This window comes from Pocillopora verrucosa, chromosome 12, assembly GCF_036669915.1.
Source record: "Pocillopora verrucosa isolate sample1 chromosome 12, ASM3666991v2, whole genome shotgun sequence".
NCBI classification, from domain to species: Eukaryota; Metazoa; Cnidaria; class Anthozoa; order Scleractinia; family Pocilloporidae; genus Pocillopora; species Pocillopora verrucosa.
The window spans coordinates 19,693,957-19,708,274 of record NC_089323.1 but is presented as its reverse complement, the minus strand read 5'-3'; the positions used below and the strand labels follow the sequence as shown (position 1 = coordinate 19,708,274).

Below are 14,318 nucleotides of genomic sequence, written 5' to 3'. Positions count from 1 at the left end.
TTGCTGGTATGAATTTCTTTATTACTTCAAACGTCGACAATAGTTTAAAAATAATTAATCATTTCAAGTGTAAACAATGACTTAGACGTTCGCGGTATTCTTTTGTTCAAGATGTGAATACCAATGAAATAAACGCTCTGAGTTAAAGTTCAGTTGGCGGCTTATATCAACCTGCACTGAAAAATAAAACCCCTGATACTTGCTAGATATCTGGTATAAACTGAGTCAGCAGTCTTTGCGTTTATCAGATGTTGCTACGCAACACGACGTAATGTTCAGTGTTTTCGCGAACGCTCAGAAAACCCTTTTGTAAGAAGAAGGGAGCTTTCGGGAGCCTTCGCGTGTTCTCATTGAGAGGATTTGCTCACGATCGACCCTCATGAGACAAGACCAGAAATCGTACGGAAGAAATAAGTACCATAAAATGTACAACAGTATAAAATACACTATTTACAACCAAGTATAACTACAGGACCTTTTAACAGACGAACGTGTATTCAACACAATTACAACCTGCACTAAACCTCAATAGGATCATCTGATTCTTCTCTGATGCCGAGCTCTTCTAGTAACTGTTTCTCCATTTGTAAATATTCCTGGTATTCCTGTGCAACGTTCGGGAAAATAAGAAAATTAATTGCGCACAAAGCGGTTTAATTCTAAAAAAAGACTTAAGAAATCTAGAGCGTGCGATTCTAAACACTCTTAAGAACAAATCGAAACTGCTTTGTTGTCACATGACTCACCATTCTCTGTTTAGCCTCGATATCAGCATCACTTTCCTCAGCTCGTTTGCCCTCCTGTGGGTTCAATAAAGGAAATGTCTAAAACCTTTTTGTAGTTGTGCACAATGCTCTACTCACTATGACGTCAGAAATGCAAGAGGGACTGAGAGAGTGTGTGTTCACGAACAAACAGGTCCGCAGCGCGTGCTTACATGTAGTAACCAAATGTTACTGGTCTATTAAAAGGTTACTTGGACTCCGAAGAAGCTATTAAATATAACAGAGCCCTGCGTATGCCACGGCCTTGACAGCCGTACCTGTATGTCTGCAATTCGTCCCTTTTTTGATGCAGTTCTTCTAGATTAACCCTTTCACTCACATGAATGACCAAGAGAGAATTTCTCCTTACAATATCCAAACAATATCCAGCAGAAAGTAATGAGAATAAAGAATTAATACCACGTATCAGTTGATCTGGTACCAAATTCTCGAAACGAACATTATGAATTCTATGGCAGACAGTAAGGAGAATTGCTAATGAGCTCTGGCATGTTTAACCTCTCCACCCTCTCAATGCTCATTCATTTTTGTTTTATCATTACTTTTTGTTCATGATATCATTACTTCTTTTGTATTTTTTTTTACTTTTTCCGGCTGATTATAACTAACCTGTTGCCGCTTGCTTTCTTCAGCGTCCAGCTGTTTTTTCTCCTGTTCTCGGATCTTCATCCTCTCTTCCACGAATGCCAGTCGCTTAACTTCTCGTTCGAAAAAGTTTTCCATTGCATTGGCCTACGAGACGTAAAAGTAGGATCAACTCAACTACATGGGCAAGACTGATCGGCCTACTTAATCAAATGATCAGACCAAGTAACAAATATGTCAAGCCTCGCACTGCCTCCTCCGGTAACCAACACACAAAGATGAACACATGTGTATCGTCTGGTACCTAAACGAAGTGCCGGAAGGGGGGGGGGGTAACCACTCTATTCTCACGAAAGGGAAAGGACACTTCACATACGTGTAACAACAGTCCTGTAAAATATCTTTCTACATCGGTATTATCAGACATAGTACTAGTTTCAGCCTCATGTTACTTGAATACACACTCCTCAGAATAAATTCGAGGACGAAAATGGGAAACAATTTACCTCATTAGCGGACGGGTGCCTAAGGTTCCAAGGAACTTCCATGACATGTAATGTTCCCATACCGTCACCGACAGCTAGAAGCTGCTGCTTACCTAACCAAACAAACATACAATCGTCAATAAACATGGAACAGAAGCGACAATGCCACTTGAAAACTGCCTTTCACAGTCCTTGAATAGAGCAATATCCAGATCAAGCGAGTAATACAGTGACTACAGGCGCCGACATATCTACGAGCTGGATGACAGATTTCTTTACTACTCATATCGATCGTCAGAGAAATTCAGTATCATGTGTAGAAAGTAATTTTGATGAGTTGTCTTTTTCTTTTCTTCGCTCTGCTATCGGTATAGAAAATTCGTCACATCCTCTCCACCAATCAGATGTAAAAGTCACACCCATGGCCACTTCGTTACGCGCGTTTTCCAGCTAACAGAGCAGTTTGCCGTTTAACTTTGAGTTTAGCCTGCGTTGCTGGCGATCTGCGGTTTCGGGGGCGGAGAGAAAAATGAAAGTCTTTCATTTTTCTCTCCGCCCCCAAAACCGCAGATCGCCAGTAACGCAGGCTACTTTTAGTTATCATTGGCTCCTTATATTATTTTCATCAGTTGTGATTAGCTGTTGCGATAGCTTTGCTTATAGTTTTACAAGAAACCTTCTGTGAGTAACACTACAAGACATAAAGCAGTTAGGTGTTACAGCAACAACTACTGTCACACTTACTTGAAACCTGATGAGGTGAAATGGTCGTGATGGGAGCAGCAGTTACATTCTGAGTTAAAGACGGTTCGTGTGACCTAACAAAAGAGCACACATTTAAACACAATTTCCACCAAGTTATCAAAAAAATCTCAATTCTCCTCTTGCATCTTCATATTTCCTTAAGTGAGAGGTGTGGAGAATTTGATGTTAGATCCATACCTGTCTAGCAGGTCCCATACATCAACATTACCATCGGTCTTGGTGATGAAAAACACCCCTGGAAATGAAAATAACGGTCGAGAATAAAATGATGAATACCTAGTACACGAGGTTTGTGATCTAAATTTTTTTACAGATGATAAGTGCTTACAATGGATCGCAAACACTGTAACACGTCCAAAGCAGTTTCTTCATTCTAAATCACCCGTGTTCAGTTTAAGCTTTCCCTCACTTTTCTGAATCAGTACCACATATCAATCTCAACTCAAATCACCAGTAACGTTACTTAATTCTAATTAGTTTTAGGCTTTAATCTCTCAACAAATTCTCCTTTTCAATCTTTGTTTCATTCACACCTTTTTTATATTGTTATACATGTCTGAGAGGTACTATACCTCCGCTACTTTCCCTGAAGGTATTTAGGTTTGTTACCTGGTCTTGATGGACTCCAATGTCCCCTTGTCAACCTCATTAAATGACTCGCTGATTGAAGAAGAGGACCATTCTGTACCCAAGAGAAAGAGAAAGAATGAATGAAAGAAAGAAAGGGAGACACAAAGAAGAAAAAGAAGAGAGAGAGAAGCCATATGGACATGAGTGCCTGAACTCCAAAAGGTGATACCTCTTATATTGTGTTTGCACTCCGAGTATATGAATAGCATCCTTTATCACTCCACTTCCATTTCTCGTGTTTCAATTTTTTTTAAAGTTAACATTCTTCGACACCAAGAATGAATCAAACTACCCCGACGTCACTTCTTAAGAAACAATTGTCACTGTCATTGTTTCTGTCAGTAAAAATTAATATCAATAATCGCCCAATCAAAACATAGGCGGAGGAGCAAGGGGGGCTAGGAAACTAAAGGGGAAGCACACCTTAGCCTCCCCCACGTTTTGTTACGGAAAATATCGATAGCGCAGCAGAAAACTAGCTTGGAAACATGTTCAGTTGTTCGACCTTCTCAAAAATCGTTTAATTAAGGTTGCCCTTGACGAAGTAATATGCTGCTACACTTTTTGAACTCATACGTTTTAAACTGTACTTACAGCTATAGGAACATTTTGAGAGTCATGGGTGAGGTCATGTATTTGACCTGAAAAGTGATGGGCCCACCTCCCGTTTTTCCCAAATTTTCAAAAGCTCCACCGTTTCTGACGATCACACAAAACGTCCGCATCATATGTGCGACGATCGAAGTCGTCCTCATTGTAATTATAATTACTATTATCGGCTTATTTAATCGAAGGAAACACTATAAAGAATTAAAGCACTATACCGTTACTCCTTCCTTCCAAATTGCAAAAGTCCACCCTCCCACCGTAAGCAGTATATCCCTGAAGAAAGGCGACCTCTGTAGGGTGGTGATGGGGCCATCATGTGCTAACCACACTTGCTCAGGACGGGGGGCTAAAGAAAAGAGACAGTTTACCTTCATAATTTGTTCTTGCTCAAAACGAAACTAACGATCACAACCTCTTGATCTTAATCTTCCCACGACATTGTTACCAGTGCAAAAATAGTGTAAGGATTCTTAATTTGGTAATGTTGAAAACATTTCACTCAGCAGAGTGTAGTTTTCAGGAAGAAATGTATCTTTAAATGAGACGGTTTTTCAGACGTTTTTACTGTGTTCCTGGAAACTGCTGTAAGCTTGAGAAAAGTCATATTTCGTATTTTGGGTGACATAGAGGAAATTGGTTGTTTAGTAAATTTCTGGCTGGCTAATGGAAAATTTCAAAAGGCTGGTTGCTGCGCCAAAAGATCTTAGTAATATGAGTTAAAATCCAAAAACAAGCCATTATAAAGCATGAACTACAAACTTACATACGATCTTTCCACTGTCCGTATCCTTCTCGGGTTTCCAATCCATATACACCAAATCACCTTCCTGTCATAAAAGTAACCGTATTCATGTATGTTATACATCATGTTCCACCAACATGTATCTGGTATCCTAAGGAGCTGGAGATTTTCCCAGCCCTCACCCAATGCTTTAAAACATATGTAAAACCGCCAGCTACATAGGCTACCCATCTGACTGCAAATGTTATGACAAAACAACCGTGTCGAGATGAGGTGACCCGGAGCAACATTACATGGCAGACCTACTGTATCACAAAAGTACAATCATCACCAAGATAATGGGTTCCTCATAAGAGTATTTAAGCCATAGAGGACACTTTCTATTGTTTTATTGTTGTAATAATCCACTTGAGATGTTAGGAGAATAAGAGAAAAGTTTGTAAATCACAAGCTGGAGGTGAGTAAGTGAGGTGGTGGTGGTTGTTATTTCACAGACTTACCTCAGTTCCAATGAAAAATTTTGAGCTGACATTCTCCAAAGGCTTGCCATGATCTCTACCTTTGGACAAACCGGTTGATAAGTTGGATATCTCCCTTGTCTCTTTTTCCTCACTAGGTTTTGCTGTTAAAATATAACAGGTGGAGATGCATGTAATATCTCACCTTGTACACATACATGCACCTAATATTTGTATAATCATAATGTGACCTTGTATGCTTTCTGCACTGAAATTAATTTTTTTGGCCCCTTAGAGTGACCAGTATCAAAATTCTCCTTACAATATCTCCCCTGAATCACACATTCAGGTCAGGAGAATAAAAGAAATGATCACCAAATAAAGAAGGTCTTGATTGTTAAAAAAATTCCCATGTCAGCACCTTATGAGATTCATAGAGAACAGTAGAGAGAATGTGAATAATGATATTTTGGTGTAAAGGGTTACAGCTGATTAAGTGTACCGAAAGTGTTGAATTATTAGACTAATTTAGGCCTGGATATTCCATCAGTAGCAAGTAAGTCATTTACATATTGCAGAATTTAATCAGGTGAACTACTTTTGTTAGCCTAAATTACAGTCTGCAGTTTGTTGAATGAACCAACATTCGTACTGTTAATAGACATCTACAAGTCAACTTTACATTTTCATTCAATTTTCTCCTGATATCCAGGTACAAACTGACTAACTTCTCTACAGAAAAAAAAAATTGTCATAGGTAACAAACATTTAAGCTTTTACAGATATTAGACAAGACTATTGTTAGTTAATAATAACTCATGGTACTCACAGCCAGATGTTCTTGCCCCTTGACGTTCTGAAATGCTAAACACACTTGGGCCAAACTCACCAGCACCAACCGAGTGAGATACAGTAACCTGAATTCATACATAGTCATTATCACTTTTTTTATAGTTTACCCCATAACTTCTCCTTTCAATATCAATAAAATATCAAACAGATAGGTGATGAGGATAATAAAAAATATCAATCAGGGAATTACTTGTTGATCCAAATTCTTAGAGGTAAATGATCATAAGAATTGTATGGTAGACAGTAGGGAGGGTTTTTGTCTTCTCTGCTATACAGGGGAATCTCTCTGTAGGAGTTTCATCTGCAGATCTTAAACTTAAGCAACTAAAACCTAAAAAAAATTAAGTTACATTAATTATGCTGAATTACCCTAAGGACAGGCTTCCAAGTTAAGTCCAAGTGTTTAAATGTGGGAAGAATTCCAACTGGATTGTGACCTACTGCCTGACTTGGTGCAGCAGACTTACTGGGGCGCGTGTCCCAAACAAGGACAGTACTGAAAATAAACATCAAAAAGAAGAAAAAACATACAGAAAGATTTATTCATTTGTCACAGCAGTGGGAAAATGAAAAAAATATGATTATATTGTCAGTCAAAAACTATAGAGTTGTGTTTCTTCTCATAGTGTGGTCCATTGTGATATAGCTTAAAAGCTTAACATCCCTGCATTATTACATGCCTGAAATTTTGATCATCAAATTTTGAATCTTTGATCTCCAAAGAAACTACATAAGCTAGCTTAATTATCTATGAATATTATTATGATGTATGTTTATTAGGAGTGGTAAATGGAGTGATAAAGTGATCACATTGACAAGTGTAAAATCAAAAATAATTTTATTTTATAGTATTTGATTCCTTGTATTACTAAGTGTCACTCATCACTTACCCATCTGCAGCACAGGACATTAACTGATTGCACTGCTGTGATTTGTTTTCAACAACAACTCCCATACGGCCGATCTGAGACAGAATTGAAAGAGTCTATCATACAGTAACTTGAACTTGATAAAGCCTTCCCCCAACACATTCATGTTAAAAAGAAAGGTGTTTTACTGTTGTGTACTAACATGACCATCAAGCTTAAATTCTACCTTTTTTCCCTCTCTGATCTTTGATCTTTCCAAAAAAGAACTATTCTCAGGAAAGGTTCATTTCCCAATGAGTGCTTAGTAAGTACCAGGTAAGGGGTGACTACAAGCTTCTGTTTTTGGAAATGACCCTGTTCCCCTCCTCTACCTATCTCAGGATGATGAGAGACCACACCCAAAAAATGGTGGAAACCAAATCTACTGGTAATGAAACCTTTCTTCTTACTAATTTCAGCACACAATCTACACACAAAGAACCTCACAAAAACAAAATACCAGAAGGCATATACAACCAAACAAATGAACATACATAACTGCACAATATTTACCTCCATGTGATCAGGAATCCATGTGATGTCTGTAACAACAGTCTTATGACTGTGTTCTATTGATGATACGGCACAATATCTCAGAATGGGTGATTGATCAAAGCTTGATTCATCTTCAAAACCAGGCTTTTGAAATTTGAGACAACATAGTGTTAGAATAAGAATCTTAACAGACATGATTAATATCTGGGATCAACTGCATACAGTTTGCATCTTTGGGGATTTTAAGGACCAGAGATTATTAGTTGTTAGTAATAATGATAATCAGTATTATTCTAATACTGAGCTATGTCAAGTATGTATGAGCATCCTGTTTGTTATAGATGTCTAATGTGTCCATTCCTTTCACTTTACAAGCTCTCTGGCTGCAAAATCAATTATTATTTTCAAAAAAATCCTTGTCACTCACCAAAGAGTTCATAGAATTCTTCTTGCTCTGGCCATGAGATTGCCTGTGAGTGCGTAATCTTTCACTGTGGTTTGTTATGTCCCACAAAACAATCTAATAATTTTTACAAAATAGAAAAAACATTATTGTGATTACTGACAACTGCAACCATAATATTCTCAATACCTTAGCTTTCCATGATAGAAAAATACAAAACTGCAAAATGTGATAGATATTTTAAACTTTGGTTTGGCTGAACACTGTAAACTATAACTTTTCTCGTAAATTTTTTTAAACAGCAACTAATAGAAGCAAAAACACTTTTTGTTTACATGTATTTCCTGGCAGCTAAATTCTGATCTGAAAAGGGGACAGGTACAGCATCCAGTTAAAATTGATATTTAGAGGAACACAACAGTCAGTGGAATTACCTGTCCATTAATACATCCTCCAGCAATGATATTTGGATCAGAAGGATTAAATTTGAAGGAAAATATATCATCAGGAGCTTCAAGAAGGGCCTGGAAGCAAATCACACAGTAACTACACACCAGCCTGTACTTTGAGAGTGTCACGAAAAGGAATTTTTTTTTAAGAACTCTGGTAATTATGAACAAGTTGCAATCAGACTGAAGTTTAGATATTAATTGCTATAAAGTTACACAAAACTGCTGAGGAAATACAAATGAGATATCTACAAAATAGAGATGTTTTTGACAACAAGTATTCTGATATCTCAGGGATTGTTGACTTTTTTTTGTAAAATGCTCCTGAATCTGGTGTTAGCCCTTGGGAACTTCTCAAGTTAAAGGGCAAGAATTATTTTCATGGCTTAACTCTGTTACAAAAGTATGTAATGCAAAATGAAAGGAAGGGATTGAAAAACAATTGCTACTATTTATCATGTTCTAAATTGTGTAAAAAATTGTAAATTACAACTGAATATAAAATGGTGCTGCAAAAAAATTTCTATACTCACCAGGGGATGTATTGGATCTGAAAAACTCCAAATAAGAACCAGGGAAGATGTCATAAGAATGCGAGAAAAATTATCCACTCTGTCATCAAATGAAAGGCCCTCTCCACAGGAAACTGCAATGATTCCTGTGAAAACCAAGGAATACCACATACAGTTGAAACACAACTTAACTTTAACTACATGAAAAGCATACTGTATGTTACTGGTAAAAGTTGGACCACTATTACAATGAAGGTATGAAAAATTGACATGTTACCACATGCAGTTCTGATGTTTACTCTCTGTTTTCATTATCAATGTTGTTAATGTCATAAATAACCATCAACTTACCTTTGATAACTGGATGCCATTGAATGTCTGTGATTGTTTTTTCCTTGCTATACTGAAGATCAGTAAATGACTGGTATTCCTGTCAAAATTTGTAAGTAAGTGCTCATTACACTCACAGTTCCATTGTGCTAAATGTAATGATTTTGTTAAAACTATTAAAAGATTCTTGAATGAGATTAGTTATCAGCAGCCTCATTTTATTATTAATATTATATATTGTGCAAGTAGCACTTGAATTTGGATGAAATGAAATAATATTAATAACAGGTTATGAGTCATGGCTCTGTGATAGGAATTTGCATTCACATTTGAGGTCTTGAGGGTACCTCCACTTAAGTGTTTCACATCATCAAGCTCTCAGTCAGAGTAACAGGGACTGTAATCATGCTCATTATTAACTAATTCCAATTAAATCCAATTCTGTTCATCACTGCAACTAAGATTACAGACCAAATTGAACTCTATCCTCTCTTATTACACCTTATTATTAAAATAGTGCAATTATTACTGAATTGAGCCTAAATGCATATATCAGGGAACAATTCTATGAATGCATGGAATACAGCTAATTAATTAAAGTACAAAACTTTAAGTGTGAAACTATATTATGCTCATCTTAAAATGTTGAAAGACTTTTACAAACCTTCAAATAATTATCTGATTTTGCTCCAAAAGTAGTTTCATCATCTGCCAGAGACAAGTAATCATCATAGAACACATCCAGTATCTCATTTTGCTGCAAGGCCAGCTCAAACCTGAAAGAGAAATCTGTTGCTTTAAACAAGTTGAATCCTTACAAATTGCTGCAAGATACATTTTTTTTTTCATGTGTGTAGGACTGGTAATTCAAGATTTTGATCAGATCAGCTCATATAATAATCATGAAACTGGACAGTATTCAAACAAAACTCAAAAGGCTCAACAAGAACAAAGCAAAACATTCAAGGTCACATGAATCAACTGGTATAGACAACACTGCATGACAGACAAAATATAATAACAGACTTATTGAGACATAATGGGTTGGCTTTTTGCGTACCTTGGCGTGACTTTTTCAATAAAGCTGATGATGTCTGTTGTTGCTCTTTTGATGTCATCTTTGGACTTCTCTTCCAAAGTTCTTGCACTATACTGTGTCACAGCATTACGTGGTTTTCTCCTGTAAGTAGATTGAGTCAAACTGAATGCATACAATTCTTTTCATTACATGTTTAAATTTGTTTATTTTTTTAATATCAAGTCCATAGGCTTTAGAAATCTGAAGATGGTTACCAGTTAATGAACTTCTTTATCTATGTTTGAAAATACAGTGTACATAATTTAATCTCAGTTCTAAAGACAATGCATCTTACCATTCTGTTTGATTTCCATTATCTGTTAACACTGGAACTGCCTATAACAAGACATTCATATATAGGAATGACAGTTTAAATTTTGAGCATAATTTATCCAGATAACTGTAAACTACTGTATATGCTATTGTTATGAGCTACAGCTGTAATCAATAAATAAGAGCTCAAATTGGATTTAATAATTTTTCGTCATATGACAGTAACTTCCACTTCACTAACAGTGGGTCAATTCAAATCTACAAATGCACACAGAATGTACTTTGTACCTGTATGCCTTTGTCTAGTTCTTTCTTCAGCAAGCTAAATCCATCATCTTCAAATGAAGGACATTCTACAAAGCCATCTTTTGCATCAGACACATTCCGGTCACCAAAAGTCACAGGTACCCCAAACTCACGTCTCTTCCTTGAAATTCTAAATTTAACCTGAAGGGAAAATACATATAGGAAAGTGTATGAGGTTACATTAAAAGACAAATTTTATTAAAAAAATTTCCCTTCCTGACCTTAGGTCTGTTTTCTATCACATTTTCTTCTTCCACTTCAACTTCACTTCCAAGTGACTGCCATGGCTGTGGTGTTCTGGGAAACTTTCTGAGTGTTAGGATCAGGTCTTCTCCATCTCCTTCCTCTGCTTCACCATCTTGTGCTTCATCTTGAGGGGGCTGGGGATAAATAAAAGCATAAAACAATTATTATTCAATTGGATGAAACAGCTGAAATCTTACACTAACCAAGTTTATCTAATTTCTTGTCAAAGTTCTTGCAGAGTTTCCACTAGTAATGCAGATCAAGATAGACAGTAACAAAATTTGTTGTGAAGATTATTTTCCATTTATTTAAGCATCCTTTTTTTTTTAATTGAATAGTACCATTTAGCTGGCTTTAATGATATATACTATATCTTTAAGTCCATACTATAAATAAAGGAACGTTGTTTTTTTTCTGCATGGATTTAAGGCCTGTGTGCTTCATGCTTAGGCCATAACTCTGAGTGGAAAAAACTTGAAATCAATAATTAACATTGGCCACCATAAAGAGTTTCAAAGCTAATGTTTCAAGCATTAGTCCTTAATGAGAGTGAATCATTAATGGGACAGCTCTGATGATGCTCTGACAAAAGAGCTAATGCTTGAAATGTCAGTTTTGAAACTCTTTATGGTGGCCAATTTACATTTAACTTATCAACTCAGTTGATAATACCAAATTACCTTGTTATACTCTCTCATTGAAGCAGTACCACAGTTTTTTAAGAAACTTACCCCCTTTATTCAGTGATACTGATGATTGGTTACAGTATGGGGTACACTAATTGATTAGTGATTTGGTCTTATTCCTGATTTGATCTTATTCCTGAAAAATGTCAATAAAAGTTTACACTTACATTAAGAAGCCTCTCCTTAGCCTCTTCAGTGAGAGCAAGATAGAAATTTTGACCATACTTGAACATGGGATCATACACTACAAGGAGCTGATCAGCTGCATAGTCCTACACATATGATAAAAAGGCAATGTTCAGAAGAAGCTATAAGATGAGAGAGACCTGGAGACATTTTATTAACCCTTCCACTGCCAAGATCTGTCTCTAGTAATTCTCCTTACTGTCTATCATACATTTCCTTGGATGTTAGTTGAAAAAAACTTGGTATTGGATCAACCGATAACTAATAATTTATATTTTTCATTACACTCATCACTTGTCTTGAGTCTTTGTATTCATGTGGTAAGGAGAAATTCCGTAATGGTCACTCGTGAAAGTTTAAGGGTTAAAGGGACAAAATACAATGTAAAAAAATGTTGGCTGGTTGAAGTCCTGAATGAGTAGCACACACGTTCTGACAGGCAAAAAGATGAGGATGCAGAAGCTGAACACATGCAGGACAAAACGTTTACATGGATACTGATTCCATCAACATCCACCTAAAAGGTATGAAACTTACCAAAACAATTTGTTTGGCTGGATGAAAATCTGAGACAGCTGCCCTGTCTTTGAAATCCTGAATGATTGCTTCCTTCGGGATCAACTTGTGCGGGTTCTCCTCCGTAACATCCTCGTCGCCCTTGCAGCCAAATATTTCTTGGGTTTTACTTGTGAAGAAAAGTGGCATGATGTCCGACGGAATCTCCTCTTCGCCTTCTTCTTCGCCAGCAATAGAGGCGTCTGCATCTTCTTTTCTTTCTTCAGGCATTTCAACGATAAATTTCCGTAAAACTTATTTGTTTCAGGCAACCTTTACTCACAGTCTGCTTCTAATTGCCGCCATTTTGAATTGAAATTTCCCGGATCCTTTTTAAACACACGTAACCATGAGAACGCTCACTCATCTGGGGGGTGGGAGTAGGAAAGATTCTTGACTACCTGGGGTACATGCACGGTAGTTTAGTAATCTTAATGAAGAGGAAATAAAATGGTCAAAATGCTCTGATCTAATACTTGAAGCAAAGTATTGGATCCAGTTCAGCTTTTTGTGGACAAAACACAGCTTTTAGAAAGAAGACCTAAGAAATCGAAGATGTCGTGTTGGCACAATAAAGGATGCCAAAAAAAAATTAAAAATTCACTTGACATGTTGGTAGTTGGCGGTAACATATGGATGAACCTTGAAGGGCTCTCGTTGAGACATGTTTTCCATATTGCATCTGTTCCTAAAAATTTGTTAATTTCGAAAATATTTAAAGTGTGGGTTATGATAAACCATATTGGAAAACTGTATTTTCTCTTTTCGGACAGACCAAACGTCAGTTTGGTACACGTTTGAAAGAGCATCAAAAAGCGGTTTTCTTTTGCAAAAAAAGAAAATTTAGCTTTATCGGAGCACACGTGCCTAACTAACCATACAACTGGGTGGGATAAGTCTAAAATTATCACCATTAATCGGCGTTACCACCAGCGCCTTTGTTTGGAAGCTTGGCATATTGACTCCGCCCACGCTCCTTTAAATCGTGATGATGACGGCTTACTTCCTGACGCCTACTTACACCTCGTCAGAAAAAAGGAAGCTAATTAGTGATCGTATAAAAGTACCTCTTGTTGCAGCGTTTAGATCATTCCAGATGAAGGCACTAGACAGGAGTGTCGAAACGTTGGGTCTATGAATTGTAACTTCTTCGGTTACATTCATTAAATCTGGAAACCAGAGTAGCATCAAACCATGTCTGATTGTCCACCTGGTTGCCATGAGAACTTTAATATAACTACTATCTTATTGGGCGTTTCATTTGCGACAACTTTTAATATAAAGTTTCCTTTTTATTTACTTAGTTTATTTGATATCTGGTCAATAACAGGAGATTTCCTGCGTTGTCAATTTAAAACTAGTGTTCCAAGGTTATAGATGTAGGTGAACATTGGTTAGTTTACTTTTTGAGTCGTTAAATCGAAACCATATTTGCTTATGAAACTTACGAAGTTAGAGAAAAATCTGAAAATATCAGTTTTTTTTCCTCTTTGCTAAGGAGTGATTTCATTATGAAATATGGCGGGAAAAGATCAGAAAAATGTCCTACGTTATTGGCTTGATTGATATATAAACGAATATTCGATCAATCAATGACATGGAGTTGCATATGATTGAAAGAAGTACTTGTTTTTATAGGTTATCTCTCCCGTTATACAAATAACAATGAAACAGTTCGCGAAGTAAACGAATTCTATGTAATGAAACATTGAAGTTCAGTCGAGTTCATTTCCTATAGCGAGAAAAGCACAGGGCATTTCGTCATGAATGAGGCAAGGCAGAAGATGCTGTGAAAAAATCGTGAAGAATCAGGCACTGAATCCTTTAGATTTGGTTCACGGGTGAGACACAGAGTTAACAGCTGAGCAGATTTTTTGTTTGTCCTTTTTTAACAAAATATAAGAAAACTGGCAAATCCCTAGACTTAGTGTATTAAATTTTGGGGTCCCAATTCTTGGAAGTTTCGTAATATTTCGCTAC

At 36.7% G+C, this 14,318-nt stretch overlaps 1 protein-coding gene across 1 annotated transcript; it reads right to left on the bottom strand.

The window, feature by feature from the left end:
• Window positions 1-12,650, bottom strand: LOC131791543 (dynein axonemal intermediate chain 3-like). Its single transcript, XM_059108889.2, has 25 exons — window positions 12,321-12,650; window positions 11,765-11,869; window positions 10,887-11,045; window positions 10,648-10,806; window positions 10,382-10,422; window positions 10,069-10,188; window positions 9,673-9,784; window positions 9,030-9,108; window positions 8,700-8,824; window positions 8,152-8,241; window positions 7,742-7,834; window positions 7,333-7,458; window positions 6,802-6,875; window positions 6,281-6,407; window positions 5,889-5,976; window positions 5,102-5,223; window positions 4,623-4,686; window positions 4,075-4,205; window positions 3,230-3,302; window positions 2,798-2,855; window positions 2,600-2,673; window positions 1,877-1,968; window positions 1,395-1,517; window positions 747-800; window positions 1-605 (listed from the first exon to the last, which is right to left on the bottom strand). The coding sequence occupies exons 1-25, from the start codon at window positions 12,567-12,569 to the stop codon at window positions 519-521; spliced, it is 2,625 nt and encodes an 874-aa protein (XP_058964872.1). The 5' UTR covers window positions 12,570-12,650; the 3' UTR covers window positions 1-518.
• Between the last annotated feature and the right edge of the window lie 1,668 nt (window positions 12,651-14,318).

What these genes read in the sequence shown, in the direction of transcription:
- LOC131791543 (XM_059108889.2), bottom strand. Translation starts at nt 12,569, where the DNA reads ATGCCTGAAGAAAGAAAAGAAGATGCAGACGCCTCTATTGCTGGCGAA. An exon ending in CTAAGGAGAGGCTTCTTAAT is followed by an intron (nt 11,046 to 11,764) that starts GTAAGTGTAAAC and finishes ATTTATCCCCAG; the next exon opens with CCCCCTCAAGATGAAGCACA. An exon ending in AATGGAAATCAAACAGAATG is followed by an intron (nt 10,189 to 10,381) that starts GTAAGATGCATT and finishes ATCTACTTACAG; the next exon opens with GAGAAAACCACGTAATGCTG.